This window comes from Halyomorpha halys, unplaced genomic scaffold (assembly GCF_000696795.3).
Source record: "Halyomorpha halys isolate HHAL.00 unplaced genomic scaffold, Hhal_1.1 Scaffold237.1, whole genome shotgun sequence".
Classification (NCBI taxonomy): Eukaryota; Metazoa; Arthropoda; class Insecta; order Hemiptera; family Pentatomidae; genus Halyomorpha; species Halyomorpha halys.
The window spans coordinates 557,522-579,333 of record NW_027112495.1 but is presented as its reverse complement, the minus strand read 5'-3'; the positions used below and the strand labels follow the sequence as shown (position 1 = coordinate 579,333).

At 30.1% G+C, this 21,812-nt stretch overlaps 1 protein-coding gene across 1 annotated transcript in view; it reads right to left on the bottom strand.

Moving 5' to 3' along the window:
* The window catches only part of SerT (Serotonin transporter), a 172,285-nt gene that overhangs the window by 142,369 nt on the left and 8,104 nt on the right, over positions 1–21,812 (bottom strand). The window contains exons 2-3 of the mRNA XM_014419417.2: positions 18,165–18,200; positions 7,308–7,458 (exon numbers count right to left, since the gene is read on the bottom strand). Of these exons, the coding sequence (XP_014274903.1) occupies positions 7,308–7,458; positions 18,165–18,200 (187 nt within the window). The remainder of the gene's footprint in view (positions 1–7,307; positions 7,459–18,164; positions 18,201–21,812) is intronic.

Genomic DNA, 21,812 nt, shown 5'->3' with positions numbered 1-21,812 from the left:
TGCAGTTTGTGAAAATTGAATTTTTAAAATTTTTTTTACATTTTTCTAGGTTATTTCTAGGATGACTTTCGTACAAAAATGTAGGCACACATTTCATCTTTCTATTCCATAGCAGAAAACAAGTTCAAATGGAGTAGCAATTTCTCTTCCTTACACTTTAAATCGATTAAGTTGTGATACATTCTAACAGATTTTAGTTTGAAGCAAGAACACTCAAAAAATGATTGCCTTTGAATTTATTATCAATTATAATTATTCATTTTTTTATATATCTTATTAATATTAATATTATTATTTTTATCATTATCAAAACATTTATTGATTTCTATATATAAACATAACAAGCCACCAGGGCTCTGCTTCATAATGAAAGCTTATAGTATTAGTCTATAAATACAAGTACACAAATTACAAAATACAAGAACTGATACTTTTTTTTCGTATTGGGGTCGGCTATTAGTAATATTATAGGAGTAAAAAAGTTATAAGTCAGCATTGTACAAGTTAGTCGTAAAGTGTACCAAGTACAAACAACAAGTATCTAAACTTCATTAGGAAATCCAGAAAGCACTTTTTTGCTTAATTATGTATTGGCTTATTCTGGCTTCACGTTGTTATATAGCACAATCTCACTGCGTTTTATGGCATTATTGAAATCATCCTTATTGTTTTGTTCTGAAGGATCTATTTTTTTGTCAAGTTTATGATTAATAAAAATAATTTAATCTGCCAAGACTTAAAGATCATACTTACATACTCAAACTTACTTGGTCAATTTTAATCCAGCATACTTATAAAAAGTTTCAGAGTGTTTTGTAAACTTAAATAAGTTAATGAGGACTGAGGACTCCTGTCAAAGCCACCCTAGTGCAGACTTCAAAGTCTTCCTCACGAAAAGAGGATTTGCTGCTTCGCTCAACGCACTCAATCCCACTTTCCTTGATTAACTTCGTTCATTTACTTACTGGTCATTTGAAACTAAACAGCTTTGTTAAAGGGATGAGGTACATTAGTAGATAATTCACGAAAATGAACCAGGAATTCCGAAAAGACGAACTAAGGCTCAATTTCCTTTGGGTTTATTGATCTACATAAAGTTAGTGGATGGTCATGCATTTTGTTATTTTAGATACTTCTCTTTCGATTTCATATTTTTCCTTATTTTTTTTTAATATTTATTTATTGCTATTTACAACTGTACATTATAATACATTTAGTAAATCTGATCTAAGTTAAATTGGAGTGTTACAGGCGTGTAGAGAAACTACCCATTGGTAGCACTCTAATGACATTTTGCATTAGCTGGTCTCGTGGCCATCTTATTTTCAGGCGCCTCGGAGGATTGTTAGGAATGGAAGAGGATGCCAGATTAGAAACTAGGGGGTTTGAGTGGTTAGAGAGTTTATAATGGGAGTGATATCTGATTCGGGCTAGATCGGTTACATAGGGAACATTAAGGTTATGTATGATTTTATTTGTGACAAAGTAAGGAGCATTGAGGATTTTACGAAGGATTTTGGATTGTAAGGATTGAATACGAGAGGAATTCGAAGGTTTGGTGGAGCCCCAAAGCTCAACTCCATATGTCCAGATTGGCCTTATTACAGTCATGTAGATCAGTCTTTTGTAATGTGTTGGAAGTTTAGACCGTTTGTCTAGTAAGTGCTGTAATAGTCGAAATCGACGTGCAGTTTCCTGTATTTTCAGTCTTGTGTAAGGGTCCTAGGTTAATCGTTTGTCCAAATGTAGTCCAAGGTAGCGGATCTTCGATAGGGATGAGAGTAACATCAATAAATAAAACTTTGATTTGATGGGATTTGTTGGAATTCATCTTAATCCTCCAATTACGACACCATTCTTCGAGGGATGTGATATGGGATTGAAGATTTTGGGATACGATTAATGGGTTATTATTAACAACGAGCAAACATGTGTCATCGGCATACGTAGTGAGGATAGTGTTGGGATTGTTTGGAACGTCAGCTATATAGACGGTGTAGAGGATGGGACCAAGGATACTACCTTGAGGAACACCAGCGGACTTAAAATAGAGGGATGACTAAGAACCATTGTGGTTTACTTGGAAAAATCTATCAATTCCTTATGATTTTAAAACTGATTTATAGATTAATACAAAACTACATAGTATCCCACTTCCAGACGCGAATAGAGTTTTGAGAGTACTTTCGCACCATATTTAGAGAAATTTTAAGTAAATAAAACAAAACATTTTAAAAGCGTCCCTATATCCTCGAATTGTTTACCCCGTGTTCCTTATCCACTCCTCAAATACGAGTTCCCAATGCACCAAATTGTATGTTCCTTTTCATAGAATGGTTTCCTTCTAAAAAAATCATTTATAATCCATGCTACATCGTTCTGGAATTATCTACCCATGCCCATCCTTAAAACCTCTTCATTAACCACATTATAACACACACTATTTATCTTACTCATCAACTATCAATCTTCCATAAATCTCTAACAATAAAATAGGTAGTGTTATATATAATTATTTATGTGTGCTTTATTTTATTTATTAATTTATCTCAATATCGAATTGTCAACTATTTTTATTCTTTACTTAATGTTTTAAGTATTTATAAATATCAAGTCTGAAATTTGAGCAAATGTTTTTATTTTTGAATTGTATTATTTATCATATTGATTGTGTTATCAATTAGTAACTAAACCATTTTATGTCAGATAATTAGCACTCAAATGTTCTTTATAATTATTCTTAGGGGACTAGGTGTCCCAGAATAAAATTTCATTTTATTTTAAGTAGAAAAAAATACAAATAATAATCATGAATTATATATTGTATCATAATTTTACTTTACTATGCCTATACATTATAATAATTGAAAAAAAATTAAATAATGAAATTGTTTTTCTCAAAAATATATTTTAAAAATTTTATCTGTCAAACTTAGTTTTTAAGAATCAGAAATGCCAATTTTTGTAATTTATAAAATACATTGCCCACATCGTGATGTACTGATAAGTTCAACATTGCTGATGGTTTTACCAACTACAGATAATAGCTAATACATCCTTAAGAATTTTATAGCAGTTTTGAGAAACCCGTGTTACAAGATCTCTCAAATTTAACAGATCTGTGTAATAGTCAGATCCCCTCAATAAGATAATATTATATTGTCATACGATTTGTGTATTTTTTGCCAAATTTTAGCTTGATTGGATATTTATAAAATATTTAGTAGCTAAAGTAGAACAAGTTATGATTGACAAAAGTGAAACTAAATAAAAACATTTATTTAGGGTAAAGCTCAAATATAAATAAATTGTTTAAGATGATAATTTTTTTTTTTTAATTTTCTAAAACGAAATCCTCCTCGAGTTAAGGATTATCACAAATAAATCACAATTTTCTTATTTTGATATCCTTTGATATTATTGATACTATCACTAAGAGGCAGCTAAACCATCCTGGGAGGGTAAATACCTCAAGTCTGTTAGCATGCAGCCTGTGGGCCTATCGCTGGAGCTGGAATATACTTGGGCAAACTTCGGACTCTAGAAATTTACCACAAGCTTCTGCGGTGCCGACTGATTGGCTGGCTGCAGCTACATCTCACCGCAATCACTCAATACCAACAGCTGCTCTGGAATCTTTCTTTGTCGAAAGCTATTGAAAATGGAGTGTGCCAATCATATTTATCATAGGATATTACCAAAGGGCAATAATATATTCGAAATATAATTATTTATTTTCAAAAATTAAGTTACAATAAAACAATAATCATAAACAAACAAAAAAAAAATTATGAATATTCTATAAGAGAACGTTTTAAAAACAGGGTTTGGAATAGTGCTATACACAGCTCAAGGACAGAAACGTAGTTCTAGAGAGATATCGAAATTATTTACTGTTCTTATCATGAAACCAAGATCGACGAATAGAATAAATATTAGAACTACGAAATATTTAGCATTGCATTAATTTTTCGGTAAAATCTAAATTATGGAATAAAATCATAGTATAGATTGATTACAAATCGGCAGTAACAATATAAAATGCTAAAAATAGCATTAAAATCAGAATTAAAAGCAACAATTATAGAAAACAAAACAGTAGTATTATTAATATTCAATTAATTAGAAATAGTTTTAGAATTAATGAATATATTATATTGTAACAGTAATATTTATTGATCATGTTCCCCGACTAAGTCTCTATAATTTGACACTCCGTAATTAAATAATATAATTTTCTCTAACCATTTATAGTTTGAGTTTTCTATATTTCAGTCCCATTAAAACTTTTTTCCTTGGAAGATATCTAAAAAAGGATAGAGATAAATGAAAATTGTGTACGTATCGGACTAGATTTTATTTCTCCAGAGAACACCACTAACTTACTTTCTAAAAAAAAATATTAAAAGTTTAATTATTATTTTTTGTAAATTTGGTAAAAATGATTTAGTAAAAACTATGAATTTTATTTTAATTTTAACAAATGATCAGACAAAATTATGAAATAATAACTTTGATTAAAGAGTTTATAGTAAAGGAGCACGATGCATAAAATCCAACTCAGAGGATGGGTATAGAGTAGGATATATATTTGCAAATAATCAAAAAAAGTTAATTTCTATCAGACTTAATGCATTTCTAGTAATTCTAAAATTTATAATAATTAGTTAATTAATTGAATGATGAAGTGAATAATTTTTTTTACCTATAACTCTTAAGCGACACAGAGTAAAATGCTGTTTGAGTTTTTATACTATAACTCTTTCCCTTAGGAGTTATAGATAAAAAAAGGAATAATTCGTTACTTTATTAAATATATTAGACTATGAATTATGTGCAATGGAAATAAAGTTTTAAAATTATTTTCAAATGTAGTTCCTATGGGCTAAATTATACGCGATGGGTTCCTGTATTATTATTTAAACATTCAGAAGAGCACATGTCCAATTTTGAAAATGTTTCAGTTCAGTAAAAACATAATTGTATTAGTTAAAAAAATTATCCTCAGTTAAGCTTTCCAAAAGAAAGGGATCTGTTTGTTCAGTTCTGACAGGGAATGAGCGAATCATTCAATTCAATTCTTTTAAATCAAATTCAAAACTAAAAAAACACTGTTGATACGTCCAATTGAAAATTAGCTTCCTAATCAACTTCTTGCAAAATCTCATAGCCTCTAGTAATGATAAATATGTTCCTAGAGTATATAGTTGATTCGTGATGGCACTATAGTAAACGTTATTAATTACAATGTACTTGAAGAATCTACATCCATATTTAATATTTATTAGAAAGGGATCGTTAACCAGTCACTAAGGCATACTAACTAGCCATCATGAGTGTTATTTGAGAGGAATTTATAGCTTCTATGTTAACACTCATTAGTTAATAATTGTTACGTTATCGTTACTTAATAATTGTTATGTTACATCATTACTAAATTTAGAAAGGACCAGAAAAGTATCATAAGGCAGAAAATGGTCTAAATTATATATTTTAAATGCTAGATAATATGTTAAAATCAATACAGTTCTGCCACCAAACATGTATTTTTCAGTAGATAGATTAATTGAATACAATTGAAAGTTTGAAGTAAATTAATATATTTAGTTATTTACACATTTGATTAATGTTTGATTCAATTTTGTGAAATATATATATTTATTTATAATCTTAAAATTCTTTCTTGAGAGTGCCAATTTTTTACTAAATAATTCAAAACACTATCCAAATTATAGTCTCAAAACTTTTTATTGTGAAATATACATATTTAGTTTATAGCGGTAAATAACATTCTGTAATAAAAATGTATGATAAAAAAAATATAAATAACTTCAACACGACTCAACCAATCAACACGAAACTCAGGAATAGTTTACGACTCCATCAAACCACCAAAGGGCAAACACCAGATCTAATTAAACTAATAAGAATTGGAGATATGAAATAAAACGTTGAAAAGTTTTTCTTTATTTAAAACTAATATTTCGCCCTCTAAGAATGTTTATTCTACTTTAAACATTTTGCTTTAATAAAATCAGATATTTAGCTTTCCGACAGTAATATTAACGTCAGAATTAGATAATATGGAGAGGAGTTATAAACTATTATATGAATAATGGTCACCAGAAGACAAAAGAAATCCTCCATATGGAACAAGGTGAAAAATTTCTAATTTCTTTGAACAATAATATTATAATATTATAAAGTATTTTTACCTACTTTACTGAAATCCTCATTAATTTTTTTTTTGTAGATTTTATTGATTGGCTCACTGATGCGGCGAGAGGGATGCGCTGGGATCTTTTGAGCTCTGCTCTACCCCTCACACGTGAGGGATAGAGTGGACTCAGGGATCCTCAGGTCGATTATGTGAATATTGTATATAAGAGTGTAAATGTGACTAGAGATTATTTTATTTTATTTATTTATTTTTTTACACATATTTTGATTTTGTTAATTTTCTTTATCCTCCTATAAATAAATGAGAAAAAAAATCACTAATAAATAAAACTCTCTTAAAATATATACAAACATATTTTAAGAGAGATTTATTTATTAGTGCTTTTTTTTCTCATTTATTTATTTATTTTTATTCTTATTTTAGTATCAGTATGATCATCCATCACTATTACCTATTGTCCACAATTGTGTGGTAGATTGTAATATCTATCAATAAATAAATTAAATTATTGAAAAAAAAATCATTCAATAAAATCAGTAATACTTTTTTTCTTATTATTGAAAAATAGCCAAATTTATTGGCATATAATAACCATGAAAAAAATGTTTACTTTCTGAGCACCGAAAATGCTTACTTGTGTAATAACAATTTTTTTTAACCCAAAAAATCGGATTAGTAAACCTCCCGGAAAAATCTGGAACATTTAACGAAAAAACCACAATGCATAAGTACGAAGGCATATATTAATTTTTATATATTAGATAAAAGTTACGATCTAAAGAGGGTGGTAAATGAAGGTAAGTAAAAATTTCAAAATACTATTACCGCCTTCTCTAGAAATATAAGTTGAGTACACATATCTCACTAGTATTTCTAAAGTGACACAACTCAAAATTCAAGACAACTGACAATGTGACACCCTTGCCTATGGAGGGGGAATAGCATTAAGGCAGCAAGAGTGACACAAGTGCACTCTGGCGGACAAGCTCTGAAGCTAAGTTTTGATGATTCATAATGATATATTTACCAATTTCTTTCATAGTCATAACTCAAAAACACCGATTTTTGAGTTGTGTCACTTTAGAAATACTAGTGCGATATATATTACTAAATGAACATTACTCACCTCCACCATTCTGGTAGCAGATGTATGGGAACCTCCAGACGTTTCCTAGATCGACGGCGAATCCGATCACTGCCAGGAGGAACTCAACCTTCTTGGACCAGGTGTCCCTCTGCTGGGTCATCATCGGACCCACGTCGTTCGTCTCCACTGCCTAACAGAAGAGCAACATTATTCACCATCATTCGACGTACATATATATTTATTTGTGTAGTATTACATTCTGTCCTATACTGCAGACATTAGTAATAGAGCTAAGAGATCTCATTCACACCATAGTTACAGAGCCGATGTACTGATGTATAATTAAAGTGCTTGATGACTGAAGCAGTGAATATCAAATTTAAATAATGTCAAGTGTATTTCTTTACAAGTAATAGTAGAGGAGTAATATTTCTTTATATTGGCCAAGTATTTGTTATACATAAATAAGTAAAATATTTAGACAAAATATTTTTACCATTTATCAATCAATACAAATATTGAAACGATAAGCGAAACATATATTTATTGTTAACATTGTGGTTAACCAGCTGCGTCAACCAACGACTAACTTCCGATTATGTTGTAGCCAAGCTTATGAGATGAAGTAAAGATACATTAGAAAGTTTATTTCTATTTTGGTTTTTTATAATGTTTATCAACAAAAACGCACTTTAAGATAGATACGTGCTTCCAAACATTGATGACATTTTTAGTTTTGAATAAATTTTTTTTTTATATTAAACAATATGATCTCTTTTTAAAGAAAGACGTTTCAAAGTTTTTTTTTTTCTCATTTCTAAGTTGGACAACTTTGACGTAGCCCATAGAATATAAATCTGCAAATAATTGTTAAAATTAATTTCTATCATACAAAAATTAATTCCTAACAAGGAAATTCATTACTGTTGGTCCTAAAACTCTTAATTATTACTAACTATAACTATAATTTAAACAGCATTAAATCCTGTGTCGAATTATTAGCATAATTTACTAATCTGGTCAAATATTAAGTTCGTAAACCACCTGCCCTGGGTGTATATGGAGTTCAAAAGATCAGCTATTTGAGCCCAAGGAACAATTAGAGTAAGTAGTATACGATCTCATGCCGGCATCATTACGTTATGGCTCTTATTCGACACATAATTTAATGTTCTTAATATTTTATTATCATTTTTTCATTAGGATCCACTGCTCAGGATTTATAGGCAAAAGACCTTAAATTCCCTACTTCATTAAAAATATTAGTTAAATAGTATCCGTTTTAAAACCTCCGGTATCGCGCTTTCATGTTAATTATGATAGAAGTTAATTTTTATAGTTATTTGCTAATGTGTGTTCTATGGGATAGATTTTTCGCACCGGATTCTGATAATACTATTTGCACATTAAGAATATCACAAGTCCGATTCGAAAAATGTCTCAGTTGAGTGAAAAAAAAAGAAGAAGTTTGTATTCATATTTAGTACATAAGTTTTGCGCAATATTTTAAAAAATAATTTATTTATTGTTATTTACATTGATAGAACTCCAATTACATTTCTAGAGGAGAAGATATCGAGGCCATCTTCTTTTCAGACGCCTAGGAGGATTAGGTAGTGAAGGAGAAGCCAGGTTAGAAACGAGTGGGTTTGGGTGGTTGGGAAGTTTATCATGGAAGGATTGGTATCTGGTTCTGGCCAAATCGGCAACATATGGAACATTGAGGTCCTGATGGATGACTTGATGACAAGCATGGCAGGGGGTATTTTTAGGACAGCTTAAAAAATATATACGAAATTAATGTGGTTTCATTAATTTATTTAAGTGTTCATATTTCCATTATTATTTTGTAAGTAGTGGGTATAATTATTTTAATAATTACTTTTCCTCTAATAAGTATAAACATTTTATCTTCAATTGGAATATAGATAAATATATCTAATCAAAAAGATGATCTCTCATCTTAATATTAGTCCACGATAAGGTATTTATTTGTGCACAAGTACTGTTTTTTTTTCTCTTAATATATGGCAATAAAAAGTTATATAATAAACCAATAAACCTTTACGGGGCAAAATAATTGAAAATTGATAACATTTTTGACGTGATTGAGGTGACCCATTTTCACAACCACATAACTTGCTGCAGTGTTGGATAGAATCCGGCCTAGGGGGTTGAATTTTATTTAAAGGCGGTTCAACGGAATGAATACTCGACTCCTCCCCTCTGGTTAGAATTGGTTGGTTACCTCTCGATAATATAAGACATTGATACAGACGTGGCACTAACTTTTTTATACCGGTCATTTCGGAAGGACTGAGTCCTAAACGTATTTTTTAAAATTAATTATAAATTTAATTTTTATGATTAAAAGTAGATCCACACAAAACTGTTTGAAAAATTCGAATTGATATGTTTAGTACAACATGTGTAAAAATGGCCTATAATGAATTAAGCAGTACATGTCTGCATCCACAATTAATAGAATGTTGACTTAACTAATGCGAAAACAGTTAAGCACTCACTTTTCAATAACGCTGGGTTCTAAAATATGATTTCTATACCCACTATAAAAAGTTAATTCAGAAATGAAATCGTAGGAAAATATCTGAGTTTTAAATTCCTCCAAAGACCAATAGTAATGAAATTTTACATTCGAATAAAAAGATGAAGGAGATATCACAAAGCGATTAACTTTAGATCATCTGACAGGAAGAGATAAACGCTTTGAGGGAGATATCAGGAAATCCAGATGACAGAATATCTATAGCTGGGACACGTGGTGCATCTCTAGATTGTTCTCAAGCTGAGTCGATATTCCAACTATTACATTCACGTAATACGGTGCAGTGCATACCATTCACTCCATATGCGGCGTCCAGTGGAATCATACGCTGTGTAATTGTTAATTACTTGTTAATTGAAATTCTGAATTTAACCCATAATTATTTAATGATGAAATACACGATAAATAAATTATTTATGAGATCACAAGCTTCAGAACTTTTTAATGATTCTCATAAAAATATTACTGTCAAATTTCATCCGTCAAATTTACTTCATTCTCAGGCTAGTTGGTTTTATATTTTATTTTCCTTTCCACCGTCTTTCGTTGTATTTTAGTAGTAGTATTTTCTTTGTTTCCTTTTATTTTTAATTATAACTAATACTGTTTTACTTTTATTTATTTTATATGGTTCTTTAATTTACAGTATTTTATTTTGAAAAAATTCATTAAACGGATCTGTTTACTTTAACACTCTACAATGTCAGCTATGTGTTTTATTTTATATAGTTTAAACTCCTTATATTCTCAAACTTAGGGCAGGAAAGATGAGTTACCAATCTATTCCAGCTAAATTAGCAGCCAAAGATTTATTCCGTGGGTTATTAGAACCGGACACGATGGAGTATTTGATCTGAAAAGCTGACCAAAAGTCAATATTTTTCTTAACTATCAGTCATATATGATATTTTAATTGAGTAGTCAGATCTCTGTAGTATTAACTGCGGCTTGAATCATACTCATGATGTGACCACAAGTTGCAAGAAAGACCAATGAAGTTCAAGTTCTCCCTCATGCTTGTTTAAATTGCTTAAGGTTAACTCTCGTTCCTATAGCCTTAGAATTCCTAGGGATTTATTTCTATCATCATCAAGGTCTGTACAAAATTTTAGGGCCATTTTTAACTATATTAGCTTACTACGTGAGTGTTAAAAATACTTTCAATACTATTATACTCTACTTCTATAGAGTTAATCGAAGCCGTGTAATATTAAACATTCCCTTTTTTTTTAACTCATAATGTAAACTCTTTTAATCTAAACTCACATTTAATGATATTAATAATCTTTTAAAATCAAAAGAAATTAACATAAAGCCACTTGAATTTGGCTGATGAACATTACAGTTACAAATCAAATTTATATAATTTATATTAAATATTGCCCTGAATATTAGGAAACGGCAAATAATGACGAGTGAAGCAAAATCCGAAAAAGGGGAAGGAAATGAAACATTCAGGATAGAATTAAAAAGGATTATATTTAATAGATGTCCCAAAAGAAGGCTATCGGAATACCAATGGTAAAAATACAAGCAGGCAAGTAATTCTAAAGGTGAAGGTGGACGAAATTTAGACGAAAATGACATTTATATCCATGAGATGAGAAAATTTAGAAATATGAATTTTATCTTGTTAAAATATAATATATCTAATTCTGATAATATCGGATTTGTTATTAAATTATATCTAATATTTTTGAAAAAATATCAAATTTTTGAAGTGGATCTATCTCACTAACGAGGTATTAATTTCCAACAATTTTTGTCATGAAAATATATGGAAAATGCTATAAATGTAGGATAAAAATGACGAGGAATGGTGAGAGAAGTTGGGACTCATAAAAGGCGTTTTTCTTGTACCAAATCGTTCGCTCACTAATTTTTAGCCTTCTGACTCAATATGGAAGGGCTATAAAAGAGTATAAAATATTGAAAAATATAAAGAAAAAAATTTGGTCATGATTAAATTTTCCTAGTTCTATGTAATTTTCCTACCTGGAATATAATCCTTCATACCAAATTTTAGATCATCTGAACTAAAGGGGGAAGCTGAAAGCCCCGAACATAACGGGGGTTGTAACAATTATATACTGACATCTCCAAATAGCCCCCTGCCGGTATGACTGAAAGGCTGAAGTATACATGTTCTGGAGTAACAAAAAGAAAAATCTTCTTCTTCAGTAAAATAAACTATACCCAAATAAATGAAGAGTTTTCACACAATTTGTTCACATTTAATATTAACAGGTTTTGGTAGTGAACATATGTGAAGTTGTCATGACAGTATTATAATGATAAATATTGTTTCAATGTTTTTTGAATGAGTATTTTAACTGATGATGATTGGATCAATGATTGGAAAGTTGACTAAATAAAAAGAAAATATTAGATTTTATATGTCATTATTATATGAATATAGATAATTTGTTGGCGACTATTGTGTTGGGGATAAAATGTATGGAGGAAACGATGATTTGGAATTGCTTTAAGAGGATTAGACCAACTGAGTTTCAACATAAACGCATTTCAATCGCCTGTCAACATGAACTTTTGTTGTCACACTGAGGACCAGGCCAAAACAAAGCAACAAGTCGCTTATCAAGTCAAAGAAAGTTTTAAAACAACAGCTAACAAATTATTTTATTTGGATATAATTTAATTTAATGAGGAAGTAGTTAATTATTCATGAATACAACCATGTTTATACTATAATTATACTTTACTATAATAACTTTTTTTTGTTCGGATGTATATTGTTATACAATTATAGTATCTATTGTATCGGTGAAATTGTATGCTTATGTGATAACACACATCTCGACTTTAAAGGGACCCTTATACGAAACATATCGTAAAATAATGCTTCAGTTGGTACCTTGGTTCGATATTTCCTTTTCCGTTTTGAAGCTTTCCATCGCTTTTCAGCATTTATATCTTCTTTGTTTTGATCTATTTTTCATTTTAATTAATCTAGTGTCACTTAGGATAAATCTTTTGTTTTGCATTTTCTCTTAGCAATTTATTAGATGTTATTTATTTTTATATACTTCTCTCTTCATTACGCCTCAAAAAAAAAAATATAAATAAATATGGATACATCTTTGAAAATGATATGTTACGACCCTTATGGTGAATGTAATGTCGCTTTTTCTATTAGCAGCTTATAACCAAGACTCGGATTTTTATGCAATTTTATATTTTGTTTGCTTGCTTTTTTTAAGCCACTGATTTAAAAATCTACGATTTAATATATCTGTATGCATTTAGCCAAGTTTTGTTTAGCATATTTTTGTATATTTGACAATAAATGCATATTAGGATTATTTGATTATTAAGTTTAATACCCGATTTAATTTTTTATATACTTTGGTTTATGAAAATAAGAAAAATAGTTAATTTTTGATTTTTTTCTTCAGGGGAATACGAAAAAAAATTAATTTTTGATTAATCTTTAATCCATTCTGCTATTTCTAACTTCATTCAGAACCTGGTGATTTCATTTAATTTTGCTAGTAATAGTAAATTAGTGTATTTTAGCTATCTTATTGTATATTTAAAGATTTTTCGCAATATATATATATATATTTTTACAGCATATTCCACAGGTTTTCATTGCATATTATATAGTATATTCCGGCATATTATTTACTACATAACAATTCAGACACTTGTAACATATGCAACACACTTAAGTTGCAAATAATATTAATGTTCTTCATCCTTTATGTTTATGATTTTAATTTATATAAGTCATCGTTAATTTATTGGTCCATATAAAATTCTCTGCTATCATTACTGAAAACAACTATCGATTCAAGAATGGTTAGCTAACGACACTACTTAAAATATTGATTTTTATACCAATAAAAATAAAATAATAATAAAAAACAAATTTTTACATTAAAGAAAATGATTGATAGACTTTCTCTACATTTGATAGTCAGAAAACTAAAAATTACAGTAAACAACGATTAGCTCCATCCTGTCCTTTAGGTTTTAAAGCTATTGAAGTTACGGATATGAGAATTCAGTAAAAATCCACAAGCCGAACAGCCGCTAGAGCATTCAAAGATTAGACCAATTTATTTTATCCTATGTTAACAAACATTACGATCAATCTAGAAGCGTAAAACAAAATATTTTAATCACATAAATTCATACTCCTCCAAATTCTCAACTATTTAAAATTCTCAAAAGGTCGGACAGAAGTCTGATTAATGTTTTTGTAGAAATGATTCAAAGAGAAGACACTATTAACAACTTACTCCTTGAAGAATTCGGGACCTGCTTAGAATCTTTTCTCTGTTCCCACTGATCCGAAAATACCATTACACGGAGGGCTCAGCATTTCCAATGGGGTTAGAGTCACAGCCACTCTGCGTACATTTTCCCTTAATCCTGGGGTTTTCCAGTGTTTGTTTTGTTTCTAAACGGAGACAAGGACAAAAAGAAAAAAATGCAGAGAGTAATTTTTAGGATCACTCTTGATTTCTGGTTTAATTTGTTTTTTTTATAATTTATTTATTGTTATTTACTACTGTATACATATATATGTATACATATCAAGTAAATTTTCTGTAAGTGATATTATGACATGATACATGTGGAGAATCTACCCATTGATAGAACTCCAAAAAGATTTCTAAAGGAGAAGATCTCGAGCCCATCTTCTTTTCAGACGCCTAGGAGGATTATTAGGTAGTGAAGGAGAAGCCAGGTTAGAAACGAGTTGGTTTGGGTGGTTGGGAAGTTTATTATGGAAGGATTGGTATCTGGTTCTGGCCAAATCGGCAACATAGAGGACATTGAGGTCCTGATGGATGATTTTATTTGTGACAAAGTAAGGAGCATCAAGGATTTTACGAAGGATTTTGGACTGTAAGGATTAGATTCTGGAGGAATTTGATGGTTTAGTGGAACCCCAAAGCTCAACTCCGTATGTCCAGATAGGCCTTATAATAGTCATGTAGATCAGTCTTTTGTAATGGATTGGAGTTTGTCTAGTAAATGTTGTAATAGTCGGAATCGACGAGCAGTTTCCTGTCTTTTTAGTCTTGTATGAGGATTCCATGTCAGTAATTTGTCCAGATTTAGTCCTTAGTAACGGATCTGTTCAACAGGAATAGGTGGGGTATTAAAAGATACTGTGGGGCAAGACGAAGGTTTACGACGAAGGGTAAATGTGATTTGGTGGGATTTATTGGGATACCTACTGCACATGCAACATCTTTGGACTATTGAGGGAGAAGACAATAGACTTATGACCTTAACTGTTATCTACCTTTGCACAGTGCATAATGTTACAAAGTTTTCATCTTCTACCTACAGTTTAATATCATCTTTATCTTTATCAAATCTACTTTTGTCCAACGTATTTATCAACATCCACATCTTCATCGAATGCACCCACCAACTAATTATTCTGATAATCAACCAACACAAGCACATCAAGTATTCCACCTCTGCTACATTCACATTATATTATTCATTTAGTTCTATATTTGTCATAATAGTCATTAAATTTTATTAATTTGTTTTAACCAAGTAACTTATAATTTATCTTGGCTTACCGTAACGTTTTTAATTTACTAATGTTTTATCATTCAAGAGCTCTTTAACCTAGGTTTTTATTTTGTAGAGTTTTGTATCCAATTTAATAGTTATTGTTTGTATTATTTATTTCATTTAGTTCTTATTATTTCAATTGATGATTTAAAGAATATATTATGTTTTGTTCTTTTAATGATTTATAATTTTCATCTTATTATTATCTCTCTTTGATTAAATATTGTTTGTTTACCTTCACTTTGTATATTTCCAATCCATTTATTGGTATATTTAAATTTCTATTCTATTTCTCATTGATCTAACAATCTACACAGTGTGTACACGCCCAAAACAAACATCACTAAAATTCAGCATAATCTGGGCATAGTGCAAGGGCGGCCCTAGGAAAACCAGGCTGTGATCCCAACAGTAATAACTTACTAAAACTATCATTAAACATTAAGAAATCATTGAATAAAATTTATGTACAGTATCACATGTAGTAATAGACCATTAGGTAGATAATATATTTTATTAGAAAATATATTACGAGTAGAAAAAGAACCAACAACAACAACAATCCAAAATTATCTGAAACTAGAAATCTGCATTATCTATTATGTTTTTTATATTTTCTTATCTACGACTTGTGAATGCCTGCAACTTCGTTTAAAAAAAATAAATAAGAAATTGAATTTGTGTACCTATTATGGCTTATAATTAAATAGGAAAGAAATTGAATTTGTGTATCTAAGTAAGGCTCATAATTAAATAGGAAAGAAATTGAATCTGTGTATCTAAGTATGGCTCATAATTGAATAGGATAGAAATTGAATTTGTGTATCTAAGTAATGCTCAAAATTAAATAGAAAAGATCTGTTACAGTGCCCATTTTACACAAATTTTGTTCACCACAATATCCATACCTCCAAGATTTCAAAAAACAAAAATTCGTATATTAGGATTTCTTGAGGTGGGAATAAAGAACATAAATTTTATTTCTGCTTAGAATACAATGGCTTAACAAACAAATAACAAAGCCGTAATACAAGCAGGTGGTTACCCATTAGAATGGAATATTTCAAATTTTTCAAAGCTTTTTTATCTACGAGGGGCCCTTCATAATACATAAATCTGTTATGTTTGGCCTTAATCCAAGAGATTTGATTTGTTTTTCTTTACTAACGACTTATAGTTGACGATGGTGGGGTTTGAGTAGAAACTTAAACCTGAGACCCAGCCCTATTAGTTAAGAGAATAAAGCTAGACCGAAGCCGAAGTAACTAACCAACAAATTGGTTTCATTTACAAAATAATTATAACCAATCAATTCTTTCGACTGATCTTACGAATAAATTTAAATTAAATTTTACGGACCAAATCCAATTTCAGGGATGAAGAGGTTTATACCTATGATAGCACCTCTTAATTTTTCTCAATTTCCCCAATTATAGTCATGTAGATAAGGTTTTTTTTTAGTTAAGGGAGCAAAAAAATTTTTTTTAACTTTAATTATGAGCCCAGTTAGATACACAAATTAAATTTTTTACTTTATTTTTTATCTATATATGTAATATGTAGTAAAGTAAAGTATTGCGATCATGAAAAATTTTGAATTCGAGTTTTGACGGCAATATATGTTTTGAGGCCTCTTGAATCAAAATAATTTACTCTCGCGAAATGGTATGTGCATCTGTGAACAGCTCAAAAACAAAATTTCTTATGAAACCTGGAATTATATTGTTAAGACAGGTATATGCCTGATATATTACAGCGACGTTTTTGGTAATAGCGCCTGACCTGACTGAAGCAGGACTTTATAGAATCGATTTTTCTCTAAAACGACTCTAAAGATTTTTAATAATTTCGCCATTTGAATGTAGGATTGAGTAGTCTTTAATGTCAGGTAGGTCTTATCTTCACTGAAATAGTCTGACTGGACTTAAATGACGAATTTAACTGATTTCACAATATATTTTAAAGAATATAAACAAATGAGGCCTTAGATGTTGCTTTGTATATAAAAATATATTATTAGGTGTATTTTTTTTTATATTTCATTTTTATTATATTTGCCATGTTTTATTTGATTTATTTTTTGTTTTCTATCTACGAGAATCTACTTTTGTTTTGTTAATTTTTGATTCTGGTACGAATTTACAAAATCGTAGAAGAAGGTTTGTGCAATATTAGCAATGCATGATTCATCTATATTAACTCCAATTTCTTTGTCGCTTTTTTCAATATATATTATTTCAGAAAATGGGAGTGAATTTCTGGTACAGAATTAAAGTACACTGAAATTCAAGTACAGAATTATTCGTAACTGAACATGATATGTGCGGAGGCTACGATTTAGTTTAATATATATTTGATAGATGAGTAATAGTTCCACCAAATTTAATTTAAAAAATATGAGAAATCTCTACTATTCAGTTCAGTATCACCAGATCATTGTATCATTCCAATTCCCACGAGTTTGGGAATAAAACATTATCACAGTTCTTCAACGAGATTCATCTCAAGTGAAAATCGTACAAAAACCGACAAATATTCAACCTTTAAAATGATGTGAATATTATTAAAAAAATAAAAAATAAACTTAATGTAATATTTCTAGAAACAAAAAAAAATCAATCCGTAAATTCCATTAAAAAATAGTTATGTAGTAAAGATAATACAACTGATTATAAAAAAAAAAACTTATGTAATTTAAAATTATAAATGTGGTGCGCGCATGATATAGCAAAAGTAAAAGGGGAAAATAAGTTTAAAAGCCTTACCTCGAGTCCGTCTTCCTCACCCCCCTGCTCTTGTTCCTGAAACAGATAATATAAACTGAACTATAAAAGGAAAAATATTATATTTTCTATTTTATGACAAATTTGAAAGGGTTTATATCAGAAATTCTATATGAAGTCTCCCCACCGGAAGCATAATAATTGCAAATTCATTTATTACAAGTTCAAGCAGTGATAACGAAGTTATGTTGATGTCAATATAAACAATATTTTAGCTAAAAAAAATAAATTATCATTAATAATTAAAATTGACGGGTATCTACCAAACTCCACTAGTACAGAAAAAAAAAAAAGGCAAATGATTTAGAGGTGTCGTCAAGTAATGTATATTATTATTTACTTGAATGTGCAACCGAGTCAGTTAAAATCATCACAGCATAATGTATAATACCCTTAACATACGGCTAACGGGCCAAGACTCCGCCCACAAGTAAGGAATATTTCTAGCATGAATTTCACTTGTCTGTATTGCTTCATACAGCTGCACCTAGAGAGGTGCAGGAAGGAAAACAAGTCCTAACATATTGATCTCAATGCTACTACATTAACAAAATTCGACACTTTAGAGTTAACGCATGCTTTTTACTCAGGAAAAATGTCATTTACACCCTTTTTCTTCGATGAATTATAGTTTAACTAATACAAGTTATTAATTTAACTTGATAATATTATCTGAATGGTATATAACTATAATATTACTTCAACTTGATAATATAATCTGAATGGTATATAACTATAATATTATTGTGTATCGAATCAATGGATTTTTTTAAGAACTTCACGAAAATCACAATGCAATTTCCTTCTTCGGAACCAGAGGATATTATTCGCTTCACTCATTTAGTTTTGATAACAATCCTAGTGCCTATAGAATATTTAGAAATAAAAAATAACAGAAAAAAACAAATGATTTGATGATTTTATCTTATTCTCACAATATTGATTTTCTAACTAGAGGGTTTTGTTGCAAGTAACCCTTCACTTCTATTATCATTCACTCCTTCAGTCTTATCATCATTCAGTCCTTGAGCTCTATAATTTTTATAACCTTATTGATGTATATTGTACCAAAGCAGAAGCACCTTGTCTGGTAAATATATTTTACAATTAATATTGTTTCGTATTTATCCCTCTTCTCTCAGTCCGTGTGTCAGGTGTTACTCAGGGTAGTATCCTCGGTCCCATTCTCTACACAGTCTATACAGCTGATATCCCAACTAATCCTAACACTATCTTCACAACTTACGCTGATGAAACATGTGTGCTCGCAGTCAATAATAACCCTTTAATTGCCTCCCAAACTCTCCAATCCCATATCGCAACCCTCGAAGAATGGTAACGTAATTGGAAGATCGTAAACCTACTTACTGCCCTACAGTATACTTTAATAATGTTGCCCTTGATAAAATGATGCTACCTTGGACTACATCTGGACAAACGACTAAACCTGTCAATATGAACTAAGCACGTCGATTTCGACTATTACAGCACTTACTAGACAAATGGTCAAAACTTCCAATTCATTAAAAAGAACTAATACATGACTGTAATAAGGCCAATCTTGACATACAGAGTTCAGCTTTGGGGCTCCACTAAACCGACATTCCTCTCGTATCCAGTCCTTACAATCCAAAATCCTCAATCCTTACTACTTTACCTCACAAATAAAATCATCCATTAAGACCTCAATGTTCCATATGTAACCGATCTAGCCCGAACCAGATATCAGCCCGTCCATTATAAATTCCCTAACTATCAAACCCTCTAGTTTCTAATCTTGCTTCTTCTTCTATTCCTGACAATCCTCCGAGGCGCCTGAAAAGAAGATGGCCTGGAGACCTTCAAGGGTAGAAATATGATTAGAGTGCTACTAATGGATAGTTTCTCTACATGTCTGTATCACTCCATTTTTAAATTACATCGAATTTACTTAATGTGTTTTTATGTAAATACAGTTGTAAATTGAACGCCTATTTTTACTTTAACTTACCAATATATGAAATAGAATAGAATAGAATATTTCTTTATTTGTGAAAGACAAAGTTTTGTACATATTCATTACACAATATAAATTTCCAAAACAAAACCTGAGTCTAGTCTACAAAAACAATAAACAAAAAATAAGACAAACTGGATAATACAAAAATATTAACATAATATTCATTACTCCATTATAGGATCCTTTCGAAAAGGGTTGAAGATCTTTTCAAAAATATCGCCTTTATGTCTCAAAATTCCGTTCTTGTGTAAAGCATTGAACTCATTTCTAAATCCATTTTGATGGACTATCATATTAACTTGTGAGACCCAGTTGTCCTATATATGAAATAAATAGTAAGGGAAACGTATCACGATCGTGCCTAATTTCGAATTCGAGTTTTCAACGTATATACACGATTTGAGATCATCTGGGCCTAAAGAAATAAGCATCGCAAAATGGTACCTGTGTATGGACAGTCTATCTCATAAATTAAATGTCGTATGAAAGTGAAATTATATATTTAAGGGTAGTATATGTCCGGGGTGTTACAGTAACCTTTTCGACAAAAGCTACTGACCTGAAGTACCTGCCACTTTATTTCTCTGAAATTTCTCTCAAAACGGCTCTAATAATTTTAATTTTAAGTAGGTGAATCAATGAAAATTAAGTAGTATTTAATATGAGATAGGTTTTTTTCTCATTGAAGTAGTTTAACAGGGCTCAATTCTCCAAACTTAATTTTTTATACTAGAAAATAATAAATAGTTCTCATAGTTAATCATATACAAGATATAAATAAAAAATATAAAATAATTTTATGAATAACTATAGGAAAAATAGATCAATCCGATGCGAACGGGAAATGCAAAGACTACCCTATCCCAATCGCATGACTGCTTCGTTAAACTATTGTATTCTTGAAAGAACAAAATTTATATTTATTTCCATCTCGACAACTCTATAGTACGAATTTTTATAGCAATAGGAAACTAAAATTTTTGTTCATAATTATAGCCTTCTCCGATTTTTAGATATATTTTTTTTAATACAAATAATAGTGATAACTTCAACACGAACTCATTAACCTTCACGAAAGTAGGTTAGTAAGTAGAAGTTCTGTGATACGCAATCCCCACTAGATTTATGGTTTTACTGTCATTCTGTCAGACCGTGTATCATTACTTAAATAGTTCTCTATCATTGTTTGAAAAATCAAATATGATGGGAAACCATCTGAGCAAAAATTAATATCAATTTATCGGATCAAACCATAACGAAGGTGAATTTTATTCAGAGACATACTCCTTATAATTGTGGCAAATTAACTTTTAAAAAATTCCTAAACTATATAATCAAATGCTAACTGTAAGATATTTAGACAACAAAATAAAACTCTAAACTACTTAATAGTGCAAGTGTATAATCCATGTTAGGGAAGTTAGTGGGAGACTTGTTTGCCAAGGGATTGTACTTGCAAATTGGCTGCTAAAGTGTCCGTCCTGTGTCCAGCAAGTGTACACCAACGCCCAATATACCAGCTACACAATCCATTAACATTTTACCTTAAGTAATTAATATAGAAGTAATATGAATCGTTTATTTTATAAAGGCATGAACGCCAAAAATATATTTTGACCAAACCATAAAAG